At 42.3% G+C, this 15,139-nt stretch overlaps 1 protein-coding gene across 2 annotated transcripts in view; it reads left to right on the forward strand.

The window, feature by feature from the left end:
• RAF1 (Raf-1 proto-oncogene, serine/threonine kinase) overlaps positions 1 to 15,139 on the forward strand; it is a 363,516-nt gene that overhangs the window by 298,771 nt on the left and 49,606 nt on the right. For both annotated transcript variants that reach the window (XM_069206644.1, XM_069206643.1), the window contains exons 13-14: positions 3,314 to 3,360; positions 10,818 to 10,936. In XM_069206644.1, the coding sequence (XP_069062745.1) occupies positions 3,314 to 3,360; positions 10,818 to 10,936 (166 nt within the window). The remainder of the gene's footprint in view (positions 1 to 3,313; positions 3,361 to 10,817; positions 10,937 to 15,139) is intronic.

Below are 15,139 nucleotides of genomic sequence, written 5' to 3' on the forward strand. Positions count from 1 at the left end.
TAGGAGCCAGACTCAATTCCAGGAGAGTACATGCTTACCCTGCCCAAAAGAGGATACAGGCAATCACAGAGCAAACTTGCCTTTACCAGAAGGTACAATCTCTGACAGTGAGGACAGTTGTGAAGTTGATGGGCATGATTGCATCCTGCATCCCTCTCATACCAAATGCGAGACTACACATGCAACCATTCCAAGAATGGCTAACTAACGGTTGGTCACAAATCACAGAGAGTTGGGAGGATCTAGTGGTTGTAACAGGGAAAATACAAAAGGAGATACAACGGTGGGCTTCCAAGCACATAACAAAATTAAGGCCTTTCAACACAACTCCCTATGCGACCATCACCATGGATGCATCCCACAAAGGGTGGTGAGCACACACAGACAATCTAAGAATCCGAGGGCTATGGAACAAAACAGATGGAGTAAAACACATCAATTTCCTAGAACTGAAAACTGTATTACTGGCCCTGAAAGCATTCCAATCGCAGATAGCAGGGAAAACAGTACTAATACAGACAGTCAACACAGCAGCAATTTTCCATCTGAACAAGCAAGGGGGTACAAAATCTTTCATGCTAAGCAGATTGGCCCAAGAAATATAGAGATGGGAGATACCTCAAGGGATCAACCTACAAATGATACACTTACTAGGAAATGACAACATAGAAGCAGACAAACTAAGCAGACAAGAAAACAGCACACATGAATGGGAGATAAAACAAGGGAGCCTCAAACATTTTCACAATCTGAGGCACACCAACCTGTTCTGTGGCTGACCTGTTCGCATCAGCAGAGAACAGAAAATTCCAATGCTTCAGCTCCAGGAAGATTTCCACACCACTAATCAGAAGGGAATGCCCTGTCTCTAAACTGGTCAGGGACATTTGCCTACGCCTTTCCCCTAATTCCCCTAATACAAAAGGTACTGGAAAAGGTCAGGAGACCAGGAACGAACCTCATCCTTATAGCCCCTCAATGGGCCAGACAAGCATGGTACTTGGAACTACTCAAACTGTCCAGGGACAGAAGATAAAGATCAAACCCGAACAAGACCTACTCGCAATACAAGGGGGGCAAGTGTTCCACCCAGAACCAACCAGAATCACTCAATCTTAACAGCATGGCACCTGAATACATCGAACTGTGACACCTACCATACAGAACCATGGAGATATTAAAGTAAGCTAGGAAGCCAACAACAAGGAGATGCTACCCATCAAAATGGAAAAAATACCTCTTGTGGTGCACAGGAAACAATACCCAACAAACAACATCTAGTCAGGAGACAGTGATAACTTATCTCACATACCTCCTGGACAGCGAAAGCTACTACTCTTCACTCAAGGTACACCTGGCCTACACCAGAGGAGCATTATGTAAAAGTCTCTTCACAGCACCCGTGATAAAAGATATTCCTGGAAGGATGTAAAAGAATTGCCCCTCCAAGAAAGGCGCCAGCCCCAATGTGGAGCTTAAACACAGTGCTAACACAACTCACGACAAAACCATTCTAACCCATGCACATGGTTGAATTGTGGTTTCTCAAATTTAAAACAGCCTTCCTAATAGCGATCACATCGCTAGGGAGAGTAAGCAAGATCCAAGCTTTAACAATAGAAGAACCATACATGCAAATCCACAAGGACAAAGTAGTTCTCCGAACAAACCCGCAGTTCCTAACCAAAGTGATTACCAAATTTCATGTCAATCAGACCATACAGTTACCAGTTTTCATCAAAAACCTGCACACCAAAATGGAGAAAAAGCTACATACACTGGATGTAAGAAGTGCACTAATAAACTAGTTGGAGGAGACAAAGCGACTCCGCAAGGGTAACCAATTATTTGTTGCATATGCTAAATCCAACAAAGGAATCCCCGTCACAAAGGGACCATTGCACAATGGATCGTGAAGACAATCCAAACATGCTATGCAGTAGCAGGCAAACAACTGCCCATACCGCTCAAAAGCACACTCAACAAAGAAAAAAGGTACAATACTAGCACTGATAGCAAACATGCCCATAGACATTATTTGCGCAGCAGCAACGTGGGCATCCCCTCACACATTCACAAAATACTATTGTATGGACATTCAAATGCACAAAGAAGCCCAGGTGGGATAGAAGGTACTACAACACCTATTTGCAAATTCATCATTTCAACCCAGCAAACCCAATTGAAGGGGAGAAACTACTACACAATCTGATGCATAGCATGCGAATCCAGAAAAGGATTCATGCTGCAAAACGAAATAGTCGCTTACTAGTAGGAGTAGTTTTGCAGCCCAAAGATTTTTCAGGATTCACATGTGACTCATCAGCTTCCCCACAAAGGAGACTAGGACAAACAGGTGAGGAAGTGGTCACAAAAAAAGAAAAGAGAAGGGAAGGAAAGGGGCAAAAACAGAAAGCAAAAACAACAGTAAAAAGAATCCGAAGATGGCAACCACGCACATGAACTTCCGGGACGCCGTCTGATGTCATGCGGGGACAAACCTAACACCAATTGGTGGTCGATGACGCCCAAAAGAAAGAAAAAAAAGATAACAGAAAAAGACAATTCCGGACCCAAGCACTAGATGGCAGAATGATGCACAGCATGTGAATCCAGAAAACTCTTCAGGCTGCAAAACCATTCCTACTGGTAAGTAACCATTTTGTTCAGTCACACCTCTTATTGTAAATTCTCTAAATATTTGTGTTCTGTGACATTATTTATTCATAAGAATTGTTAGTTAAAATGTTAATAAGTCTTCTAAATATTTCCAAAATTTGCTCAAGTAGAAGAAATCTCAAAGGACGTGTGCCTCCTTTTACGTTTAATGTTAAATGAATAAAGTACCTGGTGTGCTTCACAATATCCTTATTTGTATCTGGCATTTTGAACTAGAGGTTGCATTGCATTCCCTTCACGAATGCTCCATATTTTTATTTGTGGGGGTTTCGGAGACATGTTAGGCTCTCCGTGGGCCCTAATTTTTTGAGGATTTAAAACGCTTTCCATTCTTCTAGCACTCTGTGCAAATGCTTGTCCAATCTATTTTTTTTTTTAAGTTATATCTTCTTGCGATGCTGATGAATGTGATTCTATAAAATAAATATTTATTCTGCACGCTTTACATTACTTTAAGATGTTAATACCTATGGATTTGCGTGCGTGCGTGCTCTTATGAGTCATACTTCTCAAACAGCATCTTCCACATCGCTCTTTGAAAAGTCATGATTGTGTTTTAATGGCTTGGCTGCTTTTACTTCATAACATTAACTGAGGCCTAATTCTTTTTTTTTTTTTTTTTTTTTTTTTACAGCTACTTACATGCAAAGAACATCATCCACAGAGACATGAAATCGAATAGTATCCTTTTTTCCGCTAATGCTTATGTTTTCTCCATTTTGGTCAAATAAGCTATTTAAACGCCTGCATTGTAAAAATGAGCAGATAGTAAATATCACGTTAATCATACTTCTAGCCTGGCATGTGTTCTTCATTTAAAGTGATTCTGTTTTTAGTTTATTTTATGACGAAATGCTTTCCTCCAACTAATATCCTGGCCTGTGTTTATTGACCAGTGCAATTCCTTAAAGTCAAATTTATAATATTAATTTATTCTTATTTTTTATTTAGTTAGATTGTTTGAACGAGGTGAATAGCATGGAATATAGTTGAGTCGCCCAAGGTGTAATGTGATTGCACGGCAAGAAGCTCACAGTGGAAAACTCTGCCAGTAACTCCCTCTGGTGAATTCCTCGCTTCCTTTTTGTGCCTGGGGGGGGTCTCCTACACCCAGGAAAGGGCAGGTCCTTTTGTTACTGTACCCACCTCCAAGATTTCCTGCATCTTTGCCTGCTGCCTTCCTCCCAGTATTAGCTCACATTTTTTAGTAAGAGTAGAAGACTAGTTAGATGACTACCTAGCAGGGGTAATCTTGACTAGCCGCATACTCATGATGACCCGTGACCCTGAAATGTAGCCAGGATAGTACTGTGGGCCACCTCCCGGACTGGCTCACTTCCCTTTCGTCCGTTTATGGTTTACTGTAATTCGGGCTCGTGGCCTTTAACAACCGATATAACTCTCAGCAGTGAGCTATAATGCTTTACTCAAAGTTTTGGTGCGGGAAATAGCAATTTGGTGACAGTGAAGGTCAGACGGCTTTGACAGAGCCAGTCAGACTTTTTGGGGTTCTAGGATGATTGGTTTTCAAGTTACCTTCATAAGGTGGCAGATGTTCCCTAGAAGCAGCGACACATGACGCACAGATGTTATGTTTGTTATTAATTAACGACCTGAACAATAGTTTTGCGTTTGGAAAGACTACGGGCAGTTTTGACTGCCCAACGTTATCACATATATTTAAAAAACAAACATCTGTTTCATTTGGTTACATCCGGTATTAACAGTGTGATATTGTTGCCGTAGTCTTTTTTCCATGCCTGTTCACGCGCCATGCGGGTGTTTAATAAGACTGCCCTTCCTTCTCTCGCTCGCTCCCTAATAGGAGCAAATATGTTCGCCACGTTTGCCAAGCCATAAAAACTGTGTTGCCCTTTTGAAGTACTGTTCTGTGAGACGAAATAGTGTCTCTTAAATATAGATGGTTCCTGAAGATAACATTGGAACATTTTGCACGGGCTGCATATGTCACTGTTCGTGTTCTCAGCACCTAGCCACCTGTGCAGGACTCTCCTGACCATTTTAAGGAAGCGTCAGATGTTTTTTTTCAGGAGACAGTCGTGGATTTTTTCAACATTACCCTCTTGCAAATCTTAACTTTTGAATCTCCAGCGATGAACGTGGATTGAGTTGGCACAGCAACAAACTAAAACTTGACTGTCTGGAATTTGGAGAGAAGGGTGCTCCTTGCAGGTCATGACAGAAGCTCTGCCAGCGTTAACTGTTCTATAAACAAACGGGCCCTGCTAGGTTGTTTTTGCTCATCTATAAGAGGAGGAGCAGGCTGGGTGTACGCATTAGAATTTGCCATGGATGCTTTGTGGATAAACAAGATCACTGGGCACTGTGGAGCCTTTCCACTCAGTTCAAGCCTCTTTTCCCTGGCCTGGTCGGCCTGCCAAAAAGACCATTCCCTTTAAAGCCCTTCTCGGTTGTTGTTGGTGTTTAATTGTACCTGGTCTGTGATCAAGGGTCCCAGGACAGGAGGACTTGCCATACGAAGGTCCAACTGATGCAGTGCAGGGTGCAGTTTCTGTTGCTTTCCAAAAAAACTACGATTTTGTTAGTGTATTTTTCATGTTTTCTTTTCACGTTTTCTTATTTCAAGGGTAGCTTCTTAACGCTTTTGCACAGAGAAGTTACCATAGGCACATGCCCGCGTAACGGCCATCCGCAACTGGTTTCCTGTATCACAGCAAGATCGCCCCTTGGCAACTGTGAAAAGAGCAAAAGCTTTATTTATAATCTGTTGCTAAATCTGGATATCTGCGCTTGTCCAGAAAAGAGTTCGATAAGTGGGTGTGGTCAATATGTTTTTGTTTTTCCTCCATAATATGAAGGAAATAATTTGCAAATCATTTAGCAGGTCATACAGACACCAGCCCATGTTTAGTGGTCTCTCGTAGTGCATCAGATGTAGCATGCATTTTCAGCACCCCGAAAAAACTCTGTATTATCTCCTGGTTAAGGTTCAGGGGTGTAATATAGTCTGGTGGACAAAGGTTGAGATTCAAGAGCTGTCTCGAATGCCACAGTTTTCATTTTTCTTTCTTTACTTCAACCTCCTGATATTTTAATACTGTCTTATTTTACCTTTAGGTAACTGACTCAATCCTACCTTTCTGGTTGGCTGCTACCTTTTTTTTTTCTTCAGCTCTTGGTTTGTCAAACCGTTAAAGAGCTTCTGTGCAGTTGCGTCCTTGAAGACTATCTTCTTGGTTATTAATGCTTCTCCAACGAAAACTGAAAAGATTCATCCATTATATTTTCTTTACTAACTTTAGTCAGAACAGTGTAATGCCTCACACTAACCACACTGATTTATGTTTTAATCTTCACACAAAAATCACCGTACTGCTGCTGGCTGTGTTCTCAGTCTGAATCGGACAGCCATGCTGTTTCTAGGGGCGAGCGCAAAGCGCTCTGTCCCTCTTCTAATCTCTCTTTAGGGGGATTTTAACCACGCCGATGCTACAGCAGTCACTTTCATTGGTTTGTGGGCTTCCCTTTTAAAATCCGCTTGCTTTCATTAGTGAAAGGCATGCATACGTCATGCCTTTTCCGGTGTTTAGCCCTCCTCGAGCGCACCGACCAACTACTGAAAACACACAAGGCTCCATGTATTCCCTGTGGTTTCTGGACTACTTTTTCTCTTTATTTCACAGCGCTCAGTTTTGTTCCCCATTTAATGTGGCAAGAAAAGTCCAGTTAGGAGTTTACAACGCTAATAGCTCTAACTCGACGTAATGCGAGCCCTGTTGCATTGCAAATGCTTGTTGTAACTGCTTTAAAAAACATGATCGTTTAATCTCCAAACTTTTCGGTGCATTTAAAGAAGGCCTGGACATTACATATTGCCCGAGTAATTTGTATAATATCATGCTATGTGTAATTTAATGTTATGCTTGTTAAGCAAACTTCTCACTGCTACAGCACTGTCATTTTGCATAATTACGTGCCTTTCACAGCAAATATTTACTGCAAAATGTGCAGTCAAAATAGTAGTTTGTTTAGACTATAGTCTATAAAACCAAATAAATGTATTATGATTAAAATGGAATAAAGTTCTAAAATCACCACATCTAAGCTAAGATCGCCTTTAAAAACCATCTCATTGTATACATTACATCAAAGAACTCCATCAGTGTCCCACTACGGTGAGTGATGTTATACTTTAAAATCAGGCACCTAATTATAGAGAAATGTAAACAATCAAGTAATAAATGCACATTACATTTATCACTACATAAGCGAAATGTACGCTTCCCTTCCCCTTCCAGGAAGGATTTAAATTTATCATAATTTAAAAACATGCAATTAAACCCTAAATCTCAATAACAACTGGCACAATTAAGGGTCTGCTAATGAGAATATATATAGGTACACACAATTCTTCCACTAAAGTTCCAACATATAGCTAGCAGAATGTTTCAAGGATAAATAACAGAGATTGTTGAGTCTTGATTCTCGTTCTCATGCCATCTTTAGAAATTCTTAATTTTGAGCTTAGCTGCCATTTTTACTAATCTATTCCTGACCTTCCCATCCCAAACACGTTCACTACTAGAAATGTATTTGTCACAAAAGGAAACAATTCTTGCTTTCTTCACATCCCAGAGTTATTCCCAAAAGCACAAAGTGGATTTCCAAGCTAGGAAATTCCGTGAATGTACTTCTATTTCGATTCTTACAGCCAAACTTATAGTGCCCTTGGGTAATCCTAATAATTCTTTCAAACATTTCACTTCACAGTTATCCTAATTAGCGTTGGAGCTAAGACAAAGAACGTCTGCCCAATACACGTTTTTCTGAGAGGGGGAAATCATAGCTTTACATGCTATTAGTACAGGAGTCACTGAAGGCCCTCAATAATCTTTTTTTGTAAATTAACTAGCTCTCCTGCCATTGACAAAACCGAGGCTTCCCCTGCTTCCTTATGCTGGGCCCAATTTAATTTCTCATTAAAAATGATGCCTAATTACTTTTAAGCCTTTACAACCTCTACTTGTTTGTCTCCCATTATCCGTGTGTACATTTTAGATTTCTTACCATGTTTAACAATTTTTGTTTTATCCATATTGATGGCAAGATTATTAGCTGCACGATATATACTGAATGCATCAAGTTTCCTTAGCAGCCCAGCTATGTCAGGTCAATGATTGCCAAATCGTGCGCATATAGAAGACACAACATGTGTGAAGCATTGAGGGTGGTCGGCTAGCTACAAAGAAAACAGAGTGGAGACCAAAATAGACCTCTGCCTTATCCCAATTTTAAAGAAGATCTTTGAAAGTGAGCCACTTAAATCCAGCAGCACTTGTGCCCAATTTTCCCCATGGGGTTCTTCTAAAAATCTTTTGAGATACCCATATTCCTCAGTGTAGCCCACAGGATTTTCTGGTTGACAGGGCCGAAAGCGGAACAAAAATCTACGAGACAACAAAAAGTTTTCCAATTGTCTCTACCGCCCTCTATCCCATTCTTCACAAACTGAAGCAGTGATCTATGGTTGAGTTCCCTTCCTAAAAACTCCTTGTTCACTCCTCCATAAATAATAAGATGGATTTAGAGAATAACTTGGCCCCAAGGTCAATCAAAATAATCAAGCAGAAATTGCTGAGATCAACATGATTCTTTTTAAAAGAAATATAGGCTTCATTATAGCCCATTTTCAGCTATCCAGAAAGATTCGTGACACAGTTATAGAACTAAAGGTTTTTGAAAAAATGTTAGTTCATCATTTTGGATTTGCTTATAAAATAATATCTAGTAGGTTATATGGCTCTGTGACTCTTTTCAGCTTTATAGAAGTTAATAATTTACTTAAAGACTCCTGTGTTAGTAGCTTTAACAAGTCCTTTTCGGGGTGCTCCCAAATACTTCTGTATATCAGCTCAGAGGATTTGTAATTGTTTCATAAGTAGGAGACCCACTCATTCCCTGAAACCATACACCTTATTGGTTCTGTTAACTTCTTCCTATCCACCTGTACTAGTTTACAAAATTGTTTCCTGACTTTTTCTCGTAAGACTCTGACCATTTCCTCCCAATTTTCTCTATAATGATTGAGTTTATTATTTATCAGATCCTGATACTCCTCCTTCACCCTATTAAGCAGCGCTCTCTCCCTCGTACCCAGCGGGAACTGTTTCCTTTTTCTCACTTTCATCAGCCTCCTTTTCAACAATTGACATTCTCTGTCAAACCCCAGCTATTTGTTTACGGTGTGGGGCGATTTAGAGCTTTTATTAATAGAATTACACTTTTTCAGTAATGGAATTGAACAATCTGTAGTCTCGGTAATTATCTGACTGTCCCATTTTAAAACCTCAACATCCGCTTCCTCCCCTATCAAGAGAGGCTTCCTTACTTGGTATTGCCTTAATGCTACGATATATCTATCATTTATTCCAGCAGAAACTGTTTGAGAAATGTTAGTTACAAAGGAATCACAGCTTCTCTTTGATGGGGGAGAAATTAAAAGTCGTTTTCAAACCCCAATGATCGCTTCCCGTATTCTTTAAAACACAGAACTTCTGACAAAGCTCAAAACACCTTACTTGTAGGAACATAAAATCTATTGGGCATCTCTGGTTTCCATGCACAAAGGTTTGTGTTGCACGAGTGTCATCCATAAAACACCAATTTAGACATAAAATCTAACTTTGTTATTTATAAAATTAGCTGCAACTCTTTACCAGCCTTCCTATTTATGTAAGTCTCTAACATTTCGCAATATAAATTTATCTGCCCAAGTTGGAGAAAGCCACTGGATAAAATCTTCCACCGCCAGTATTAGGGAAACATTCAACAACCCCAATTGAGATTCCAGAACACTAAAAAAACATTCAATTTGAGGTAAAAATTTGACACAAGCCCACAGTAACAACAGAATGCGAGAGTTTATCAATGTGCTCTTGTTTAAATGCCTCACTGCATCAAAAAGTGATACATTTGACTGTAAGTTATTGCACAAAATGATGAATTTTCATTTCACATATTTGAACATAATTTTGCCAACATTTTGCGGAATTGTGTGAAAACAAATTTCGTGAATTTCACACACCCCTAATTTAAAGAACATTCACAGCCCATTTGGAAGGAGATGTGGTTTAGTGTGTAGATCTGCCACCTTCGACACCTGGGGAGTCAGGTTCAAATTCCGGCTTCTGTGCTTGACTCAACATCGTGTGGATATTACAAATCATTTAATTTCCCGGTGCCTAAATAAAATCGCGAAATATAAGATAAAGTAAATGCCTTTGTGTAATCCCCACTTGATGTACACGCTCTTGTTGATCATTTCCCAACCCTGCTACCTCACTAATGTACAGTGCTCTTTCCAGATTTACAATAACTGTCAGAAACCACACTTTTGTTATAGTTTCCAAACATAGGTCTTTTAAATGGTACATGTAACACCAGCCCCGGAAGCAGCCTCCTAACTTTACGTGCAGTGGAAAGATTGTGGAGTGAGACTCCTTCAGCTGCTATTATCAGAAACTGGCGGGCAGGAGTTGCTTGGGGAAAGGGTTTTACTCCTTGTTACTTGGAAATAAGTTACATTGTGCCTTTTAAGCAACTCTCTCACTATGTCACTATTTTCTGAATCCTTGTTGGAGGTAATCTATATTGTGGTTTATAACGTTGGTACAATCATGATGCATATTTACATGCACATTGATGTCAGGAATATGAATCTTAATGGATAGGGCGACCATAGCTCCCATTTGTCCCCATGGGGATGATCTGTGCGCTTTATAAATAAAATAAAATATTGAGGAACTTTCCATCTATCTTTAGGAGTTTCCTCTTGCATTTCTGTGTAACTTTGATGATTGGAACTCAATGTCGAAAGTGTTGAAGCAGCTGATGTTTACAAGGAGAAAAGATTGCTGTCTCTCAAAGAAGCCCTTTTAAATGTAATAAAATCAATCCTTTTACCAGGTTTCAACATTGTAGTGAACTGTCTTCAATGCTCCCAAGATCTAAAGTTACAGGAAAGTTGTGTTTCCTCTCTTCATACATTTCTATGACATTTTGATGAACTGCGATTTTTATTTCATAAATATGCTCTCCATGCTAGTTAAAAAATGATCTTGAATGCTTTCCTGGAACATTCCTTAACAGGCGTTTAGATATATTCCTTCATGAGGGTCTCACTGTAAAAATAGGAGATTTTGGTTTAGCAACGGTAAAATCCAGATGGAGTGGATCACAGCAAGTAGAGCAGCCTACAGGATCAATATTGTGGATGGTAAGAGTGCATGATTAAAAACAATTTGAAAAGCATAGAGTTATTTTCCTTGAGAAAACAAAGCCTCCTTGGTTTAATCAATATGTTTCTTTTGTTCATGTGTCCTTCAAAGTTTTGAAAGCTACTAAGATGGCAATTCTGGCACAACATCAACAGTAAAACCTCTTGTTTTACCTCGTGCAGTAGTCGGGGATTCTTTTTTCATGTGGTTTAGTACCTACACTGCTTTTCCTCTTTTTACGCAAAGTATTTTATGTGTTTGTTTATTGATTACATGTATGATAACATCACTGTTCCATCCTTGTAACTGCTCATTAAGAAGCACTTGGTTAGTTGCTACCTAAGCACCCAGGAAGCATTGTGTATTCTCTTTGGTCGGACTTCCTACAACTCATGCTACTTAAGTTTAGCTCACGCTTTCTAATGTTTTTTCACATTTTGCCATAGCATTTATTTGATGTATTGCCTTTAAACGTTTAATGGCATCACACTTATTGATCAGCAGAATATTAAGAAGTAGAAGAGGCTATATTTTAGCCCCTGTTGTCACAGGTTTCTGTGTTTACTAAACAGACTTTATCTTTTCCTTTACTACTTCATTTATTTTTCCTTGCAGCACCCTTGCTTGCCAAATTGCTTACACCTTGTTTGAGGTAATTAACTGCTGGTAGGCTGCCAGATTTATCAATCAATCAAAAAATGTATTAAGCGCGCTACTCACCCGGGGAGGGTCTCAAGGCGCTGTGGAGGGGATGCCGTATTACTGTTCAAAAAGCCATGTATTTAGCAGCTTTCTGAAGGTCAGGAGGTCCTGGGTCTTGCGTAGGTTGGTGGGGAGGGAGTTCCAGGTCTTGGAAGTGTGAGGTAGGAGAAGGATCTGCCTCCGGAGGTGGTACTTTACATGCGTGGGACTGTGGCGAGGGTGAGGTCAGCAGAGCGGAGGAGACGAGTGGGTGTGTGGAAGTTCACTCGTTCGTTGAGGTAGGTTGGTCCAGTGTTGTGGAGGGATTTGTGAGCATGGATGAGGACTTCGAAGACGATCCTTTTTCTGATGGGCAGCCAGTGAAGAGATCTGAGGTGAGCGGAGATGTGTTTGTGGCGAGGGACGGTGAGGATGAGATGTGCGGCTGCGTTCTGGATACGCTGGAGTTTCTGCTGAAGCTTCGCTGTGGTACCAGCATAGAGGGCGTTTCCGTAGTCTAATCTGCGGCTGATGAGTGCCTGGGTGACAGTTTTTCTGGTTTCTATGGGAATCCATTTGAAGGTCTTCCGTAGCATGCGAAGGGTGTTGAAACAGGCGGATGATATTGTGTTGATTTGCTGAGCCATGGAGAGAGATGAGTCTAGGATGATGCTGAGGTTGCGTGCATGGGTGGAGGGTGTTGGGGGTGATCTGAGAGAGGTGGGCCACCAGGAGTCGTCTCATACAGTCTTGTTGGAGCCGAAGATGATGATCTCTGTTTTGTTGGAGTTGAGTTTGAGGTGGCTTGCTGTCATCCATTTGGCGGTGTCGAGGAGTCCGGCGTGGAGGTTTGTCTTGGCGGTGGAAGGGTTCCTGGTGAGGGAGATGACGAGCTGGGTGTCGTCTGCGTACGAGATGATGGTGATTCCGTGGGGGCGGAGGATGTTGGCGAGCGGGGCCATGTAAATGTTGAAGAGGGTAGGGCTGAGGGAGGACCCTTGGTGGATCCCGCAGATGATCTTGGTTGCTGGGGACTGGAAGGGCGGGAGGCAGACTTTCTGGGTTCTTTTGGCAAGGAAGGAGGTGAGCCAGTCTAGGGCCTTGTGCCGGATTCCTGTGTCAGAAAGGCGTGCGCGGAGGATTTGGTGGCAAACAGTGTCGAAGGCTGCGGAGAGGTACAGGAGGATGAGAGCGACGGTCTCGCCCTTGTCGACTCTGGTTCTGATGTCGTCGGTGCAGGCGATGAGGGCGGTCTCAGTGCTGTGGTTTTTGAGAAATCCAGACTGGGAGGCGTTGAGCGCGTTGTTTTCCTCTAGGAAGTGAGAAAGTTGGGCGTTCACTATCTTCTCAGCGACCTTGGCGTGGAAGGGGAGAAGAGAGATGGGGCAGTAGTTGGTGGGGTCTTCCGGGTCTGCTTTGGGGTTTTTGAGGAGTGCGGTGACTTCGGCATGCTTCCAGGTGTCTGGGAAGGTTGCGGCGTCGAGGGAGCTGTTGATTACGGCTCGGAACTGGGGAGGGATGATTGGGCTTGCTTTGTTGAAGATGTGGTGGGGGCAGGGGTCTGTGGGGGAGCCTGAGTTGATGGAGTTCATGTTTTTTTCAGTTTCTTAGTCGTTGGTAGGGGGTCCAGGTGAGGATTAGGGTGTGGTGGGGGGTGTTGTGTTGTCAGTCATGTCTTTGGTGAGGATGGTGGGAGCGGATGGTGTGAAACTGTTGTGTATGTCTAAGATTTTGTGGTGGAAGTAGTTGGAGAGGGAGTTGCAGAGGATTTGTGTGTGTGGGGGGGTCGATGGTGCAGGATTTAGGTTTGGTGAGCTTTTTGATGATGGTAAAGAGTTCCTTGCTGTTATACGAGTTACTATCTATGCGTTCTTTGTAGTAAGCCCTTTTGGTGGTCCGGATGAGTTGGTGGTGTTTGCGTATGGCAGTTTTGAGGGTGGAGAAGTTGTTCGTGGAGGGCTCTTGGCTACATTCTTTCTCAGTTTTGCGGCATTCACACTTGGAGGCTTGGAGTTCAGTGGTGAACCAGGGGGCGGTCTTGATGTTGTGGGTGTTGTTGTTACTTTTCAGTGGGGCGAGGGACTCTGCGCAGGTTGTTAGCCAGTGCGTGAGGTTGTGATCAGCGATGTTGGGGTCGTTTGTGAAGGGGGATGGGTTTTGTGTGAGCTTGGCGTTCAGGTGTTCTATGGGGATCTTGTCCCACATTCGGTAGGGCGTGGTGTCTTGCTGGTATTGGGTGGGAGGTTTCGTGAAGGAAAAGTGGACGCAGTGGTGGTCAATATCTGTGTAGAAGGTGAGAGTAATGGGACTAGTGGGCCTTTTCAGTTGGTCAGTGATGCTATTTTCAATATTTTCTTGTTAAAAAAGAACAGTTGTCTTCATCTGATCATGGATTGAAAGGTGTCAAACCTCTTTCTCTGCAAAGCAAAGTTCAAAATTCTGTCTCTTGCACAGGTTCTGTTAGTGCTCGATCCTAGTCTGGATGGTGTCACTCGGCTAACATGACGTATTTCCATATACTGTTCTAAGTCCCAACAGGAAGTACTTGCATTTTGTAGTAGGCTCGAATCACTACCAATTTGGTGCCCTTCCTTTCGGTCAGACATTGGCACTGCAAGTCTTCACAAAGGTGAGGGTGCTTGTATTGACCCATCTCAGCATGTCAAGGATTCCAGATTTCCTTGCCTGGATGATTGGCTTTTGAAGGCCAGGACTCTGGAGACAGTGCAGTAACATCTGCAATCTGATAGAGACTTCTAGCTGCAGATTACTTAACTTTGAATTCTCCCCTGGTGTCAGATTGGATCCGGAAAAAATGTGTGAACACTACTCCTGCGCTCCATTAGGTGACATTGATCGGCTTCACATCTGTTGTCTGGGCAGGATATGACGTCACATGTCCTTTATTAGGGGCACCCAGGCGTGCTAACATCAATCCTTTTCTTTCCACACCAACTAAGCCCTGTACGAAGAGAGCTACCCCTTAGTGAGTTTCTAACTGGATTGTATTTATTTTTTTAAATTTTTGGAGTTTTGCTTCTGGTGCGTCGAGGGATGTCTTCTAGAAAGATAGAATTCAAACCCTGCGGGTCCTGTCATTGGACGATGTCCATGACGGATCCGCACCTACTATGTCTTTGGTGCATAGAGCACGACCACGACCCAAAGTTGCACTCCGAGTGCCAGGCTATGAATCTGAAGGCTTTGAGGAGGCGGTCGCTGAAGTTGGTGGTGTCCAGGTACTCAACTAAACGCAAGTAGAGATCCTGGTCGAGATGAAGTTCCTGGGATCGGTCGTGGAGTCAGGAGGAGTCGTCGTCTCACTCCAGGTCCTTGGGACGATCTGAGAAGTTGAGGCACAAAAAAAAAAAATCAAAGAAGTTGAATTGCTCTTTGACTCCTCCTCACCTGTCAGCAGACGAGACGAGGGAGCATCTTGCTTCTATGTTTCGTTCTGTGGAACCTGTGCCAGAAGTAGGCTGTGGTTGCTATTGCTACTACTTTCTGCTTCCCAAAAAGGG

The sequence above is a fragment of the Pleurodeles waltl genome, chromosome 9, assembly GCF_031143425.1.
Source record: "Pleurodeles waltl isolate 20211129_DDA chromosome 9, aPleWal1.hap1.20221129, whole genome shotgun sequence".
Taxonomy (NCBI): Eukaryota; Metazoa; Chordata; class Amphibia; order Caudata; family Salamandridae; genus Pleurodeles; species Pleurodeles waltl.